This window comes from Epinephelus lanceolatus, chromosome 11 (assembly GCF_041903045.1).
Source record: "Epinephelus lanceolatus isolate andai-2023 chromosome 11, ASM4190304v1, whole genome shotgun sequence".
In the NCBI taxonomy this organism is placed as follows: domain Eukaryota; kingdom Metazoa; phylum Chordata; class Actinopteri; order Perciformes; family Serranidae; genus Epinephelus; species Epinephelus lanceolatus.
Window position 1 is genome coordinate 45,994,407 of NC_135744.1, and position 17,204 is coordinate 46,011,610.

The 17,204-nt window shown below is 44.2% G+C and overlaps 2 protein-coding genes across 4 annotated transcripts in view; one reads left to right on the forward strand and one right to left on the reverse strand.

The window, feature by feature from the left end:
• slc23a1 (solute carrier family 23 member 1) overlaps positions 1-2,562 on the forward strand; it is a 72,618-nt gene extending 70,056 nt beyond the window's left edge. For both annotated transcript variants that reach the window (XM_078172760.1, XM_078172761.1), the window contains one exon: positions 2,432-2,562. In XM_078172760.1, the coding sequence (XP_078028886.1) occupies positions 2,432-2,452 (21 nt within the window). In that variant the 3' untranslated portion in view covers positions 2,453-2,562. The remainder of the gene's footprint in view (positions 1-2,431) is intronic.
• Positions 1,343-11,808, reverse strand: LOC117261613 (uncharacterized). Of its 2 annotated transcripts, XM_033634000.2 has the most exons (5): positions 11,204-11,808; positions 10,194-10,648; positions 9,806-9,907; positions 9,523-9,730; positions 1,343-4,297 (listed from the first exon to the last, which is right to left on the reverse strand). In XM_033634000.2, exons 2-5 carry the CDS (start codon positions 10,626-10,628, stop codon positions 2,703-2,705), a joined length of 2,340 nt encoding a protein of 779 aa, XP_033489891.2. In that variant the 5' UTR covers positions 10,629-10,648; positions 11,204-11,808; the 3' UTR covers positions 1,343-2,702. The 2 variants fall into 2 exon arrangements, with proteins under 2 accessions (XP_033489891.2, XP_078028885.1); XM_078172759.1 differs by lacking the exon at positions 9,806-9,907.
• Positions 11,809-17,204: the final 5,396 nt, after the last annotated feature.

Here is a 17,204-nt window from a genome sequence, read left to right on the forward strand (position 1 = left end):
TTAAAAAAACTCCCTACGTTGCAGAACCAATGGTAAATCTGCAGGGCGGTCCTTTGGTGGTTCGCTGAACTCTTGTGCTTGTGCTCGTAAACATAGTCCGACTAGAAACATGTGTAGCGGTACAAAATGGCTCAAGTTGCGCTCGCAGAAAACGCTGTCAGAGTTAGTTGATGTTTGTCGCGTTTGCGGCGACACATTCTCGCCAACTAAAAGAAACAAACATAATCTTTTACAAGGCCATGATTCATCCGTCTGGCAGGACTATAGAGGGAATCGCCTTGTTGTTTACAAATGCTTCCGGGTAGAAAACCAGCAGAGCTTTTAGCTATATATATATATATATATATATATATATATATATATGTATATATATCACATTTTTCACATCACTATATCACCGTTTAGACTAATCTGATGTTTGTAAAGTCTATAAACACAATGATTGAACGTTTAGCTGGGCTAACCGTTAGCTGTTAGCTCTGTTAGCCGTTAGCGATGTCTGTAATAGGTAATAACTCATTAAACGGTCCGTGAAAAAAAAATCTTTTCCAGCGGGTATCTTAGTTACAACATGATTGAGCTAGCAAAGCAGTTTTGTGTTGCTATGTGTGGTATTTATTCAGTCTTGGGAAATCACGATGTCTAGAAAGCAGCAGTGGCTGCAGCTGACAGGGACAGCTAACAGCAGCAGCAAAGCTAACATCAGGACGTCATCTGTTAAAAGCCTCCCGTTGTCGGATACGACATGAAACTACTCCAGTTAGCTCAATCAAGTTATAACTAAGACATCCGCTGGAAAAAATATTTTCTTCACAGATGAGCACACGTTTGATAAAACACAGTTTAATCTCTCGGCATCAATTTTCAAGCTCTCTGTGTGTTTGTTTCCTTGCGGACGAGAAAAGGGGGAGCGCACATTTCCGAGAAGGCGTGTCCTTTTCAAAAATGCAAGAGGCATTTTCGCCAGTGTGTTAATCACACTATAGAAAGGGGTGTCCCCAGACTATCAGAAGGCGGAGATCTCTGACTGTCTGGTGGCGAGACTAGAGAACATGAAACATGACGATCAGTTTCAGTCTCATTCTAAAGTCAACAAACTGCCTCGGTCAATGAGCCAATCAGAACTGCACCTCAGTGTGATGTCATTGCTCAATGAGTACACGATGTCCAATTAAAACTGAATGGACTTTATAATCTTAATTTCACAGCTGTTTCATCATAACATTTTTTATTGTTTGTACTTTTCCTCACGATGGTGTCTGTTGCCATGGATACCTCAGTATATTTACACCATAAGCAGGAAGGATACACAAAACAAAACAAAAACAAACAAAACAAATTCTTAGTTTTCATTTATGTTTATTTATAACATCAAAAAATAAAAAATATTTTTAATAGTGTGACCGTAAAAACAAAACTAAGCAAAAAGTGACAAAACAAACCTTTCTTCATCAACATGACATTTTTTTAATATTAAACTACATGTTTGTTTTTTTAAACTTTTCACAACCTGAAAACTTTTCGTGAAAATGACGATCAAAGTGAAAGAAAAACAACCCTATGTATTTGTGTCGTCTCAGAGGTGAAGACAGAATAAACCTGAATTATCAAATCATTTTCATGAAGTTTAAACATGAGATCAAAAGTTAAAAACATAACATCAAAAGTTTAAAACATGAGATCAAAAGTTAAAAAATATCAGATCAAAAGTTAAAAACATGAGATCAAACATTTCAACATGAGATCAAAAGTTAAAAAAAACATGAGATCAAAAGTTAAAAACATGAGATCAAATGTTTCAACATGAGATCAAAAGTTAAAAAAACACGAGATCAAACGTTAAAAACATGAGATCAAACATTTCAACATGAGATCAAAAGTTAAAAAAAACATGAGATCAAAAGTTAAAAACATGAGATCAAACGTTTCAACATGAGATCAAAAGTTAAAAAAACGAGATCAAAAGATTAAAACATGAGATCAAAAGTTTAAACTTGATCAAACATTTCTGTTGAATAAAGAAACAAAAAACAGGAAATATTAAATATTAAAACTATTTTCTGTCACTGTAACAGAGACACGTGTAGTGTTTTCCAAACAGTAAAATTTCCAGTACTGAAAATAAACTGGTTCTTAGTATGGAGCCCTGCAGCACACCGAACTGACAGCACATTATTTTTTGATTTATTAATAAAAATCATGAACGTAAATAAATCAATAAATAAATAATCGTATGATGTCATATTGTTGTTTGTATTTGTGTTTCTGGTTCTTAAAGTTTAAGCTATATTAATTTTGTATTATTGTATAATATAATATTGTTTTTGTGTGATTGTTTTCATTTTTTAACGATGTGATTATTCCATATTGTTTCACAATGCAAAAATAAAATAAATGAATTTATCTCTTCTTTGTGTGTTTTTGGTTTCAGGTCATCAACTTCCAAAAATAAAATCAAACAACAACCCAAAAACAGTCTGAGGTGAAATGATGTCATGACGACAGATACATCTGTAACCAATTATCGATTATCAATAATCGATAATTAATAATCACACTGAAAGTGATATTGCGCAGACTCAGTTCAACAATCATGTTTATTTGTTGTTGTTTGTTTATGATTTACAGTTTGTTAATGATATCGTGATTTTTACTGAACTCTGAAAACAGGAAGTTTGATCTGCATGGAGATGATGATGTCATCACGGTGCTGTATGGGAGAAGTTCACTGATGGTCGGTGCAGTGTGGATGGGAGGCAGGGTGGTGCGTACAGAGAGGAGATGGCAACCGTCGGCTGGAACTGCATCACTGACAGGATGGTGGGGGAGGGGTTTACCATGGCGGGTGAAACTTGCGTCACAGTGGGGGTGGAGTTTGCGCAGTGCACTGGGAACACGCCGGTGTTGGGGGCGGATCTGGCTGCAGGTAGGAACACCTGGATGTACTGACCAGTTTCTGGATCCAGCAGCATTTTCCTCTGAGGTGGTGGGGGCGCATCCACGTAGAAGTACTGCCCACTTTTCGGTTCTAGCATCATGTGTATGGGGGCGGGACCACCATGGGGGGCGGGGCTACTGAGGAGGGCCCTAGGTGCTGCAACAGCACCTGGGATTTCGATGAGGAAGTCACTGCCCACCTGTGCAGGTAAGAAACCCTGAAGGCTGCACAGAAACTGCTGCTGCTGAAGTTGCTGTTGAGGTTGCTGTTGCTCATGTTGCTTGTGTTGCTCATGTTGCTCCTGTGATGCAGGTGTCACTGTGTTGCTGTTGTTGTCATGGTCTCTTGCAGTCCTGGTCCTGATGAAGGCGTCCAGGTGGTCGGAAGTGCTCCCAGTCAACCAGTTCTCCTCAGACCTCTTCAGTAGGCGAAGCGGAGGAACCGCCCGCAGCTCGGTCCGGATGAAGCTCACTCTCTCCGGGTGGGGCTGCAGGGTGGGGGCAAAGACCGGCAGGGCAGAGAAAGGCTGCAGGGTGGGGGGGAAGACTGGCAGGGCAGAGGGGGGCTGCAGGGTGGGGGGGGAAACCGGCAGGGCGGAGGGGGTGTAGAAACATGGGTGTAGGATTTGGTGCGAGGTTTTTGGGGCAGACTGAGACACTAACCCCAGGACCAGATCCTGATCCTGGGTGGAGGGTGGAGGCTTGGTCCCCTGGGGGTGTCTGAGGGAGGAGGGAGGTGGGGGTGGGACAAACACTGAGGGGGGGAGGGAGGTCCCAGCCTGGTGACTCACACCTCCGGTTCTCCCTGATTGGTCGCTGCTGACAGGCCAGGTGACATCATCCGCCTCTCTTATCATTGGCTCGCTGCCGCGTCTTTGTTGACTGAGTCTGTTGCTCTGATCCCTGTCCTGTGATTGGCTGAGAGCTGCAGTAACCTTGGTGACATGTCCTCGGGCATTCAGTGAATCTTTGACCCCCACCGCCTGCTGGTAGGTGGGGGGGGGGCTGTCCTGCTGAGTGATCAACTTGAAACTTGATGTCTGGTTGTTATTGTCATGTGTTGTTGTTGTGGAGAATGACAGGCTGTAGGTGTTTTTAAGTAAACTCCTCACATCTCTGATCATGTGAACTGGAGCTTTAGACACGCCTCCTCCTCCCCCCTCCCTCCCCTGCTGATGGAGGCCCATCTCAGGTTTCTTCTGCAGGTCGGAGGTTTTCCAGGTCTTTTGCTCCACCTGCATCTTCTTTGACAGAACGCTCTTAATGATGGAGGATGCCATTTTTGTTTTGGTTTCATCCAAAGAGAATGACTTCTGCAGTCGCTGCCTCGGCGACATTCCAACATCTCCGACAGCAAATCCTGAAAGCCAGAAATACACCTGATCACGACTTCAGACTGCCCACAGGAAGTTCACCTGAGCCAGGTGTGTCAATCGTTTGAGTCTGTCAGATTCAAAACAAGCTGATCAAAAATGTCACAAAGTTTTAATTAAAAAACTTTATTCAGCTGCTTCACAAGTCTTTCCTTGTTAATAAAGCTTTGATTGTGAAGCAGCTGCAGGTAATAGATCCTGACTAACATAACAGCTGTGGACACCTGTAACTACAGGTGAGAGAGATAGATGTTATGACAGGTACAGGTGAGGGGTGTAATGACAGGTACAGATGAGGGGTGTTATGCCAGGTACAGGTAAGAGGCGTTATGTCAGGTACAGTTGGGGGGCATTACGACAGGATCAGGTGAGGGGTGGGGCGTTATGACAGGTACAGGTGAGGGGCGTTATGACAGGTACAGAAGAGGGGCATTATGACAGGTACAGGTGAGGGGCAGGGTGTTATGAGATGCACAGGTGAGGGATGTTTTGAGATGCACAGGTGAGGGATGTTATGACAGGTACGGGAGAGGGATGTTATGACAAGTACAGGTGAGGGATGTTATGACAAGTACAGGAGAGGGATGTTATGACAGGTGCAGGTTGAGGGGCGGGGTGTTATGAGATTCACAGGTGAGGGATGTTTTGAGTTGCACAGGTGAGGGATGTTATGACAGGTACAGGAGGGGGATGTTATGATAGGTACAAGTGAGGGACATTATGACAGGTACAGGTGAGGAGCATTATGACAGGTACAGGTGAGGGGCAGGTCATTATGACAGGTACAGGGTCGGGGCAGGGCATTATGAGAGGTACAGGTGAGGGGCGGGGCGTTATGACAGGCACAGGTGAGGGGTGTTATGACAGGTACAAGTGAGGGGTACCATGACAAGCACAGATGAGGGATGTTATGACAGATACAGATGAGGGGTGTTATGAAAGGTACGCGTGAGGGGAGTTTTAACAGGTACAGGTGGGGGGAGTTATGACAAGTACAGGTGAGGGGAGTTATTACAGGTACAGGTGGGGGGGTGTTATGACAAGTACAGGTGAGGGGAGTTATTACAGGTACAGGTGGGGGGTGTTATGACAGGTGCAGGGGAGGGGTATTATGACAGGTGCAGGTGAGGGGAGTTATTACAGGTACAGGTGGGGGGGTGTTATGACAGGTGCAGGTGAGGAGTGTTATGACAGGTACAGGTGAGGAGAGTTATTACAGGTACAGGTGGGGGGTGTTATGACAGGTGCAGGTGAGGAGTGTTAAGACAGGTACAGGTGAGGGGCATTATACCAGGTGCAGGTGGGGGGAGTTATGACAAGTACAGGTGAGGGGAGTTATTACAGGTACAGGTGGGGGGTGTTATGACAGGTGCAGGTGAGGAGTGTTATGACAGGTGCAGGTGAGGGGAGTTATTACAGGTACAGTTGGGGGATGTTATGACAGGTGCAGGTGAGGAGTGTTATGACAAGTACAGGTTAGGGGAGATATTACAGGTACAGGTGAGGGGCATTATGCCAGGTGCAGGTGAGGGGAGTTATTACAGGTACAGGTGGGGGGTGTTATGACAGGTGCAGGTGAGGACTGTTATTACAGGTGCAGGTGAGGGGAGTTATTACAGGTACAGGTGGGGGATGTTATGACAGGTGCAGGTGAGGAGTGTTATGACAGGTACAGGGGAGGGGAGATATTACAGGTGCAGGTGAGGGGCATTATGCCAGGTGCAGGTGAGGGGAGTTATTACAGGTACAGGTGAGGGGCATTATGCCAGGTGCAGGTGAGGGGAGTTATTACAGGTACAGGTGGGGGGTGTTATGACAGGTGCAGATGAGGAGTGTTATGACAGGTGCAGGTGAGGGGAGTTATTACAGGTACAGTTGGGGGATGTTATGACAGGTACAGGTGAGGAGTGTTATGACAAGTACAGGTGAGGGGAGATATTACAGGTACAGGTGAGGGGCATTATGCCAGGTGCAGGTGAGGGGAGTTATTACAGGTACAGGTGGGGGGTGTTATGACAGGTGCAGGTGAGGAGTGTTATTACAGGTGCAGGTGAGGGGAGTTATTACAGGTACAGTTGGGGGATGTTATGACAGGTGCAGGTGAGGAGTGTTATGACAGGTACAGGTGAGGGGAGATATTACAGGTGCAGGTGAGGGGCATTATGACAGGTGCAGGTAAGGGGAGATATTACAGGTACAGGTGGGGGGTGTTATGGCAGGTGCAGGTGAGGAGTGTTATGACAGGTACAGGTGAGGGGAGTTATTACAGGTACAGGTGAGGAGCATTGTGCCAGGTGCAGGTGAGGGGAGTTATTGCAGGTACAGGTGAGGAGCGTTATGCCAGGTGCAGGTGAGGGGAGTTATTGCAGGTACAGGTGAGGAGCGTTATGCCAGGTGCAGATGAGGGGTGTTATGACAGGTACAGGTGAGGGCCAGGGCATTATGAGAGGTACACATGAGGGGTGTTATGCCAGGTACAGGTAAGGGGTATTATGACAAGTACAGGTGAGGGGCGGGACGTTACCAAAGATACAGGTGAGGGGCAGGGCGTTGTGAGAGATACAGGTGAGGGGCAGGTTATTATGACAGGTACAGGGTTGGGGATCCCAGGTAAAGTCTTCAAAGTCCAATTAACATGCACATTCTCACTGGTGTTTTTGTGGTGCTGGGAGTTGATCCCCTTGGACTTGTACTTTTAAAGAAAAGATGACTCCTGCAGTCACTTTTACTCTGCTTTATTCATTCGTCAACATTTCGGTCAAGCATGGACCTTCATCAGGACAGGATCCTGATGAAGGTCCATGCTTGACTGAACGAACAGGATGTCCTGATGAAGGTCCATGCTTGACCGAAATGTTGACAAATAAATAAAGCAGAGTAAAAGTGACTGCAGGAGTCATCTTTTCTTTAAAGGTACAGGGTTTGGGCAGGGCATTATGAGAGGTACAGGTGAGGGACGGGGCATTACGACAGGTACAGGTGAGGGGTACTATGACAGGTTCAGGTGAGGAAAGGAGCATTGTCTATCAGTCTAACAATGATGAGTGTTTAGCGACCAAGGCAGATATTTCAGTGCCCAGACTTCCTTTTCTGGGCGCTCCCTGTGGGTAATCATAGATTTCTACGTGCGAATGAAGACAAAAATAAAAAAGTGAAACCACCGTCAGACGAAGCCCACAGGTTCAGTGATTGAATTTCGATCAATCTTCAGACGTGATTGGTCGATACTTCTCAGATGACAAATAGACAGTAGCGGTTCTAGGACAGTTTTAATGGGGGGGCCAAGCTAGGGCTAGTCCTTTTGATACAGGGGCACATACAAGTATCACATAGACATCTATTGCACGTCTCCTCAGTTGCTCTTCCTGAGGTTTCTACCGTTTTTTTTTTCCCCGTTAAAGGGTTTTTTTGGGGAGTTTTTCCTGATCAGCTGTGAGGGTCATAAGGACAGAGGGATGTCGTATGCTGTAAAGCCCTGTGAGGCAAATTGTGATTTGTGATATTGGGCTTTATAAATAAAATTGATTGATTGATTGATTGGTTGGTTGGTTGATTGATTGATTGATTGATTGATTGAAATAGGGTCAAATATCTAAGTCTGAACAATAACATACATACATATACAGTATATATATATCCCCCGGGAGAAAATTTTGTATATATTTGATTTAAAGGCATCAATCTGGTGAATTCTGAGAGCAAAGTTATGATGGCAAAATATGCCTAGATTTCAACATCTTTGTGCTTTTTATGTGTGAAATATGTTCTATTTTTACTGATAAAAACACTAGTGGTATGTTATGGTGAAGGGTGACACTTAAAGTACAGCTAAGGATAAGTGGTTAAACATTTCACTAATCAAAAGAAAAATGACTGACGTACTGATGGAGGTCTATTTTTTGTCTGAAATCATGTGCAGACAAAATATTCTTTTAAAACTCTCTCACTCAAACACAGTTACAGATATGCAAAACAATACAAAATACGCAATACCAAAAGAAAACAAAAGGTAAGACTCAAATTAATTACACACAAACAGACACAAATCATTGCTTTCCTCCCTCCCTCCCTCACGATTTGCAAGTATGGCACCCTGAGTCAGAGCATTTCATTTTATGTGGCTTCGAAAAGAAGATTTCAGAAGTCCTCTGGTAATTGAATGCCTCTGGGACAGGCCCATTTATGGCAACCCACTGGATCCATGGCCTGCGTGATCCAGCCGAGGCGCGGGTGCCGGAGCTAGTAGTGGCCATTCAAGTCAATGTAAGCTGCTCCACCAGCCGTGGCCTAGAAGTGGCTCGGTGCTCTGCTCCACTACAAATACACAACGGGTTTATTTTTGATGGATGCCGCGCGACAGCACGTCAATTTGCACAGACCAAATGAGTCAAACAGTTGATTTTCAAAATAAAGTACCCATGAAAACTCCAGATCGTATTTCACATTGCTCCATCAACATGATGTGACATGTAACTACCATGAGCCAAATAAGAAAGAAAAAGAGCTTACTTCAGTGGTGCTGTGTGTTGCTGTGCATGCTCAGAGTTGTCTTAAATACAGCCACACAATTCTCTACTGATGTTTTCCCAGTGTTTTCAAGAATGCCTCACAAAGTAGATGTCAGTATTCCTAAAGGCCAAAACACACCGGCACGTCGGCACACGTCGAGCCGCCGGCGGTGCGGGTTTGTAAATAGAAAATAATGGGGGCGGCTGTTTTGACGCACGTCGTACGCCGCCGGTGTGTTTTGGCCTTCAGTATTCCATTTAGAAATGCGTTCTGTTCTATCAACTCAAGCTCACGTTAGCAGAGCGACGTCTGGGGTGAGGCCGGGGAGGGTGAGGGGGAGGGAGGGGGAGCCAAAGAGTTCTCAGAAGGCCTCCAGTGGGTGCGCTACAGAGTGACATTCATTTACCAGAGGCATTTTATATTTGGCCGATTTTTGGAGACTATGGTGGGGCAAATTTAGATTATGTATAGGAAACACTATATATATATATTCTAGAAAACTCGTGCCCTTTTCCTCCTTGTGTGGTGTATTTTGCATGATCCAGTGGGTGCGCCTCTTTAAGTGGTCTGACCGGCAACCTGTTGAGATGATTTAGTTCCGTGTTCTGCGTTGCCCCTCTGACTCTTGCAGCCCCTGCTGCCCCCCCCCCCCCAAAAAAAAACTGGTTCTGGTTGTAGACAGGTGTATTACAGGGGTCATTACCTGGACTGGCCCCTCCCACCAGGCCCCTGTAGACCCTGTAGCTTTCAACGTCACTGCTGGTGGTCGAGTGCGTGTGGAGGGAGGCGGGCATACTGTGTTGCCGTAGCAACAGGTCAGGGCAGCGATGGATGGTAGGACAGAGCAGTTCATTGGCTGACACCTCACTGTAAGCTCCTCCCCCTTCAGCAGGTCCGTCCTTCAGTATCACCTGAACAGGTAGACAGGTAAACGGACAGACAGGCAGACAGACAGATTCGGACAGGTGAACAGGAAGTAGTCATACCTGCAGTTTCTCAGTGTTGTTTTCAGCGTTGTTGTTTTTCTTCTTCAGTTGAATCAATCGTTTTGGGACCATTTTTTGCCCCTCCCCCTCTGAACCTTTTACCTGGACGACAGGTGAAAACACAGAAAATGATTAATATGATGGGATGATCAGTCGAGCTGTGCTCGTGTGGCGCTGCTCTTGTCTTTCAACCACTTAAAGTCGAGTCACATTCGCACTCTGGTGGCCGACGTTGGGGTTATTGACTCAGCCATCAGGAGCAGTGTGACGTTCAGTATTTCACAGTCGTGCAGACGGGAAGATACGGGAATTGAACTGCCAAACTTGCGGTGAGTGAACAACTCACAGATGCCCCAAATGTTACCAGGTAGTTGACGATGAAGCTCACCTGTGTTTCCATGGTGACGTCAATACACTCGAAGCCGCTTTCTGGATTGGACTCTTCCTCGTCTGACGGGAGGATGACAGACGGAGAGAAGTGGAGGGAGAGGTCTTCCTCCGACCAGTCGCTGACGCTCCCTTCTTCATCCTCCTCCACCTTTACCTCCTTTTCTTCTTCCTCCTCTTCTTTAGAGTGGCAGGTGGAGGAGATGTCCAGGTAATTTTCCTCAGACTGACCTCGACAGGTGACATCACGGCTTGTCTCTGCAGGAACTACTGAACATGGTGGAGGAATCTGTGTCTGACAGCTGTGATGTGGCAGCAGGTCGACTTCAGGGCAGCGGTGAGTGCTGAGGAAGAACTCCCTCTCTCCTCCTCCTCCTCCTCCTCCTGCTGCTGCTGCTCCACCTCCTCCTCCTCTTTGGTCCAGTCTGTTGTTCATGGTTTAAAGTTTCTGTTTGTCTGAAAAATGACAGAATGTTACTGCAGTTATTGTTCACATGACTGATCACATGATCGGGGCATTTATCTCCATATAACAGTTTTCATCGTCGGACAAACAACAGAGTAAAATAAAGTTTGAAGCAGCCAGTCACAGAGAAGCGTGAACTGATCAGCTGATTCAAACTTTCATCAATAACTTGCAACATCAGACGATTGAAACAGTTTAAAAAAACATCTAAAACAAACAAACAAATAAAGAAACAAATAAAATTTCAGCATCAATGAAGAAACAAAACAAACTGAGAATAAAAAAAAATAAAAACAAATAAATCAGATGATTTTAAACCTGTTAGAGTCTCTGTCTGTGGTCTGAGACCAGGACCAGGATCCCTGTTTAAAGGGACAGTCTACAATTTCCAGTCAGAATAAATTTTACCAGAGTACAGATCCAGGTCTAGAGTCAGTCTAGAATCCAGGTCCAGGTCCAGGTCCAGGTCCAGAGTTAGTCTAGAGTCCAAGTCCAGGTCCCTGTTTAAAGGGACAGTCCACAGTTTTCAGTAAAGTAAATCTTACCCAGAGCTCTTCGGGTCTTTGATCTGTAAGAGCCAGTTCAGGAGGTTCAGGTCCCACAGTGCTCCAGATCGTCTGGACGATCAACACCGACTGGCTGCTCATCCAGAGAGAGAGAGAAAGAGGCGGGGTGTCAGTAACAGAGCACAGACAGAGGATCGACATAGAGATAAACAGAGACATAAAGAGAGAGAGAGAGCTGGTATCGGACTGCAGGTTATTTTTGGAGGTGACGGACGGACGAGGCTGCGGACAAGCCCCGCCCCTTCAACCCTACACCCTCCTGCCCCCACTGCCCCCTTGTTCACAGGTCCCGCCCCCTTCAACCCTACACTCATCCACTGCCCCCCTCCCTGCACCAACACCCCCCCTACACACACACACACGCACACACACACAAATATCTACATGTTGCTGTGTGTATGTCTTTTAATTCTCATTTAAAACAAACCTCACAGACTGCATTTTTTCATCTGCGTAATATTGTGAAAATTAGGCCTATCCTGACCCAAAAAGATGCAGAAAAACTGGTCCACACTTTTGTTACCTCTAGGCTGGATTACTGTAACTCTCTATTATCAGGTAGCTCTAGTAAGTCTTTAAAAACTCTCCAGCTAATTCAGAATGCAGCAGCACGTGTACTAACAGGAACTAAGAAACAAGATCATATTTCTCCTGTTTTAGCTTCTCTGCACTGGCTCCCTGTAAAATCCAGAATTGAATTTAAAATCCTACTGTTAACTTATAAAGCTCTAAATGGTCAAGCTCCGTCATATCTTAGAGAGCTCATAGTGCCATATTATCCCACCAGAACACTGCGCTCTGAGAACGCAGGGTTACTCGTGGTCCCTAAAGTCTCCAAAAGCAGATCAGGAGCCAGAGCCTTCAGCTATCAGGCTCCTCTCCTGTGGAATCATCTTCCTGTTACGGTCCGGGAGGCAGACACCGTCTCCACATTTAAGACTAGACTTAAGACTTTCCTCTTTGATAAAGCTTATAGTTAGGGCTGGCTCAGGCTTGCCCTGTACCAGCCCCTATTTAGGCTGACTTAGGCCTAGTCTGCCGGAGGACCCCCTATAATACACCGGGCACCTTCTCTCCTTCTCTCTCTCTCTCTCTCTCTCTCTCTCTCGTATTCTATTACTGCATCTTGCTAACTCGGCCATTCTGGATGTCACTAACTCGGCTTCTTCTCCGGAGCCTTTGTGCTCCACTGTCTCTCAGATTAACTCATATCACAGTGGTGCCTGGACAGCGTGACGTGTGTGGTTGTGCTGCTGCCGTGGTCCTGCCAGTGCCTCCTGCTGCTGCTGCCATCATTAGTCATTAGTCATACTTCTACTGTTATTATACACATATGACTATTGTCACATATGTATACTATCAGATATTAATACATACTTTCAACATATTGTACCACAGTAGCCAGAACTATAACTATAATATTATTACTTTCATTAATGCTGTTGTGAGCTACTGTCATTACCTGCATCTCTCTCTCTCTCTCTCTCTCTCTCTCTCTGTCTCTCTCTGTCTCATTGTGTCATATGGATTACTGTTAATTTATTATGCTGATCTGTTCTGTATGACATCTATTGCACGTCTGTCCGTCCTGGAAGAGGGATCCCTCCTCAGTTGCTCTTCCTGAGGTTTCTACCGTTTTTTTCCCCGTTAAAGGGTTTTTTGGGGAGTTTTTCCTGATCAGCTGTGAGGGTCATAAGGACAGAGGGATGTCGTATGCTGTAAAGCCCTGTGAGGCAAATTGTGACTATTGGGCTTTATAAATAAAATTGATTGATTGATTGATGTTGCTGTGTGCAAGTCTATATGTTGCTGTGTGCATGTCTATATGTTGCTGTGTGTATGTCCATATGTTGCTGTGTGTATGTCCATATGTTGCTGTGTGTATGTCTATATGTTGCTGTGTGCATGTCTATATGTTGCTGTGTGTATGTCCATATGTTCCTGTGTGTATGTCTATAGGCCCGTTTCCACCGCAGGAACTTCGGGGTAATTTTACGGGGCCGGGGCCGTTGGTGCGTGTCTCCACCGCAGGAACCACCCCCGAAGGACAGAGTTCTGGAACTTTTACAGGGGCTAAACAAGTCCCTGCCTCGGAGTAGGTACTCAGAATGGCCCTGAGAAACTCCTGGCTGGGGCTTGGGGATTACTTGGTGCTGATTGGATATACTCAAGGCGGGATGTGACATTTTGTAAATAACAACATTGTTATTGTAGATTAGCTGGGCTAACCGTTAGTTGTTTAGTTGTTAGAGGTGTCTGTAATAACTCCGGTCACAGTCCGTGAAAAAAATATTTTTTCCAGCGGATATCTTAGTTACAACATGATTGAGCTAGCAAAGCAGTTTTGTGTTGCTATGTGTGGTATTTATTCAGTTTTGGGAAATCACGATGTCTAGAAAGCATCAGCTGACAGGGACAGCTAACACTAGCAGCAAAGCTAACATCAAGACGTCATCTGTTAAAAGCCTCCCGTTGTCAAATACGACATGAAACTACTCCAGTTAGCTCAATCATGTTGTAACTAAGACATCCTCTGGAAAAAATATTTTTTTCACGGGCCATTTAGTGAGTTATTACACACACTGCTATCGGCTAACGGCGTCCCTACGTCGCCCCGGTCAAAATGGTCATGCAACGATTACGTCACATCCAGAGCCAAGACTATTCAAGAGAAGGCTGGGACATGGGGTCAAACATGGGGGGATTGCTCATGCGCAGTAAAATCTGGTCTGCACTAACCCAAAGGCTCAGTAGATGGCGTGAGACCGCGGAATAAGGGGGATGTTTGTTTCATTGTCAATTTGTATTTTTGGTTACATTTGGGAATTTATGAATGATTTGAAAATGTTTGTTTTTGCAATAGAATTTAACCATTATGGCAAAACTGATAATCTGTGCTCTGGCTTAACAGCAAAATATATTGTGATAATATCTAGTGTTACACTGAAGGATAATTCTCAGAATCCAAACCAATGACAACAGCCCTAGTTCTTTACCAGAGGCATTAGTTAAGGTTAGCTATAAGGAAGAAAAACAAATTAAAATGATATTGAAAAAAGAGCTTATTGACACATTTTGACATATTCCAGTATTCAAATGTTCTCAGTTTCATTATTGTCTTGATGTGACACACCACAAACACAGGAACAATTACAGGACAAAAATGATTTATTTTGCGGTTTCACACACAAACAGTCACCACACAAATAACAAATGAGCTAAAAGTCTGAGGAAGAGCTTTGTGCTGGAAACATCACACAGCAAAACAAGAGGTATTTGATCTGGCTCCATTTTGTTGGTTCTGGGATATGTGCATGCATGTCATTTTCACAGCTTATTACTGGACTGTCACTGGTGGCCTGCGCTGTGGGTGAGAATGACAGAGATGCAATTCTGACAACTTCAGGCAGCCGCCGTCCAAAAGTCCAAGCAGACCGCACCAAGCTTGATCGCCTGAGTGGATCCTGTGCTTTTTATCTAGTGCCCCTGCTGTCACCCTCCAGCATCGCAGCTCAAGTTACACTGCGCATGTGCAATCCCCCCATGTTTGACCCTGTGTCTCAGCTTTCTCTTGAATAGTGTTGTCCAGAGCCCGGTAACTTTACAGGAACCTTCCTCCTACTCCGCTCTCTCAGTGGAGACACAGCGGTTGAGAGGGCCGAGCGAGAGGACGTTCCTGTAGTAGTTCAATCAATCAATCAACCAATTTTATTTATAAAGCCCAATATCACAAATCACAATTTGCCTCACAGGGCTTTACAGCATACGACATCCCTCTGTCCTTATGACCCTCACAGCTGATCAGGAAAAACTCCCCAAAAAACCCTTTAACAGGGAAAAAACGGTAGAAACCTCAGGAAGAGCAACTGAGGAGGGATCCCTCTTCCAGGACGGACAGACGTGCAATAGATGTCGTACAGAACAGATCAACATAATAAATTAACAGTAATCCATATGACACAATGAGACAGAGAGAGACAGAGAGAGAGAGAGAGAGAGAGAGAGAGAGAGAGAGATGCAGGTAATGACAGTAGCTTACAACAACATTAATGAAAGTAATAATATTATAATTATAGTTCTGGCTACTGTGGTACAATATGTTGAACGTCTATATGTTGCTGTGTCTGTGTCTATATGTTGCTGTGTCTATGTCTATATGTTGCTGTGTGTATGTCCATATGTTGCTGTGTGTAGCCTATGTCTATATGTTGCTGTGTGTATGTCTATATGTTGCTGTGTGTATGTCTATGTGTTGCTGTGTGTAAGTCCATATGTTGCTGTGTGTAGCCTATGTCTATATGTTGCTGTGTGTATGTCTATATGTTGCTGTGTGTATGTCTATGTGTTGCTGTGTGTAAGTCCATATGTTGCTGTGTGTAGCCTATGTCTATATGTTGCTGTGTGTATGTCTATATGTTGCTGTGTCTATGTCTATATGTTGCTGTGTGTATGTCCATATGTTGCTGTGTGTATGTCTATATGTTGCTGTGTCTATGTCTATATGTTGCTGTGTGTATGTCCATATGTTGCTGTGTGTATGTCTATATGTTGCTGTGTGTATGTCTATATGTTGCTGTGTGTAGCCTATGTCTATATGTTGCTGTGTGTATGTCTATGTGTTGCTGTGTGTAAGTCCATATGTTGCTGTGTGTAGCCTATGTCTATATGTTGCTGTGTGTATGTCTATATGTTGCTGTGTCTATGTCTATATGTTGCTGTGTGTATGTCCATATGTTGCTGTGTGTAGCCTATGTCTATATGTTGCTGTGTGTATGTCTATATGTTGCTGTGTGTATGTCTATATGTTGCTGTGTGTATGTCTATGTGTTGCTGTGTGTAAGTCCATATGTTGCTGTGTGTAGCCTATGTCTATATGTTGCTGTGTGTATGTCTATATGTTGCTGTGTGTATGTCTATATGTTGCTGTGTGTATGTCTATGTGTTGCTGTGTGTAAGTCCATATGTTGCTGTGTGTAGCCTATGTCTATATGTTGCTGTGTGTATGTCTATATGTTGCTGTGTCTATGTCTATATGTTGCTGTGTGTATGTCCATATGTTGCTGTGTGTAGCCTATGTCTATATGTTGCTGTGTGTATGTCTATATGTTGCTGTGTGTATGTCCATATGTTGCTGTGTATATCTATATGTTGCTGTGTGTATGTCTATATGTTGCTGTGTATATCTATATGTTGCTGTGTATGTCTATATGTTGCTGTGTATATCTATATGTTGCTGTGTGTAGCCTATGTCTATATGTTGCTGTGTGTATGTCTATATGTTGCTGTGTGTATGTCCATATGTTGCTGTGTATATCTATATGTTGCTGTGTGTATGTCTATATGTTGCTGTGTATGTCTATATGTTGCTGTGTGTATGTCTATATGTTGCTGTGTGTATGTCCATATGTTGCTGTGTATATCTATATGTTGCTGTGTGTATGTCTATATGTTGCTGTGTATATCTATATGTTGCTGTGTGTATGTCCATATGTTGCTGTGTGTATGTCTATATGTTGCTGTGTATGTCTATATGTTGCTGTGTTATCTATGTTGCTGTGCATAAGTCTATAAGTTGCTGTGTGTACATCTATGTTGCTGTGTATAAGTCTATAAGTTGCTGTGTGTATATCTATGTTGCTGTGTATCAGTCTATAAGTTGATGTGTGCATGTGTATATTTTGCTGTGTGTATGCTATATGTTGCTGTGTGTATATCTATATTTTGCTGTGTGTATGTCCTAATGTTGCTGTGCGTCGATGTGTGTGGTGCGGACAGTGTTGTTGTTATAGTAACTATATTATTGTCAGTATCCTCTTTACATTTAGTTTTTGTGTATTTATATTTATTGTTGTTTTGTTTACATTGTCTGATACATCACATCTATATAATGACGTCATGTTTGGGAGTTGGTCAACGACATTACTTCATTAATATCCGCATGCAAAACTCCTCACCAGCAGGTGGCAGCAATTCAGCCTGT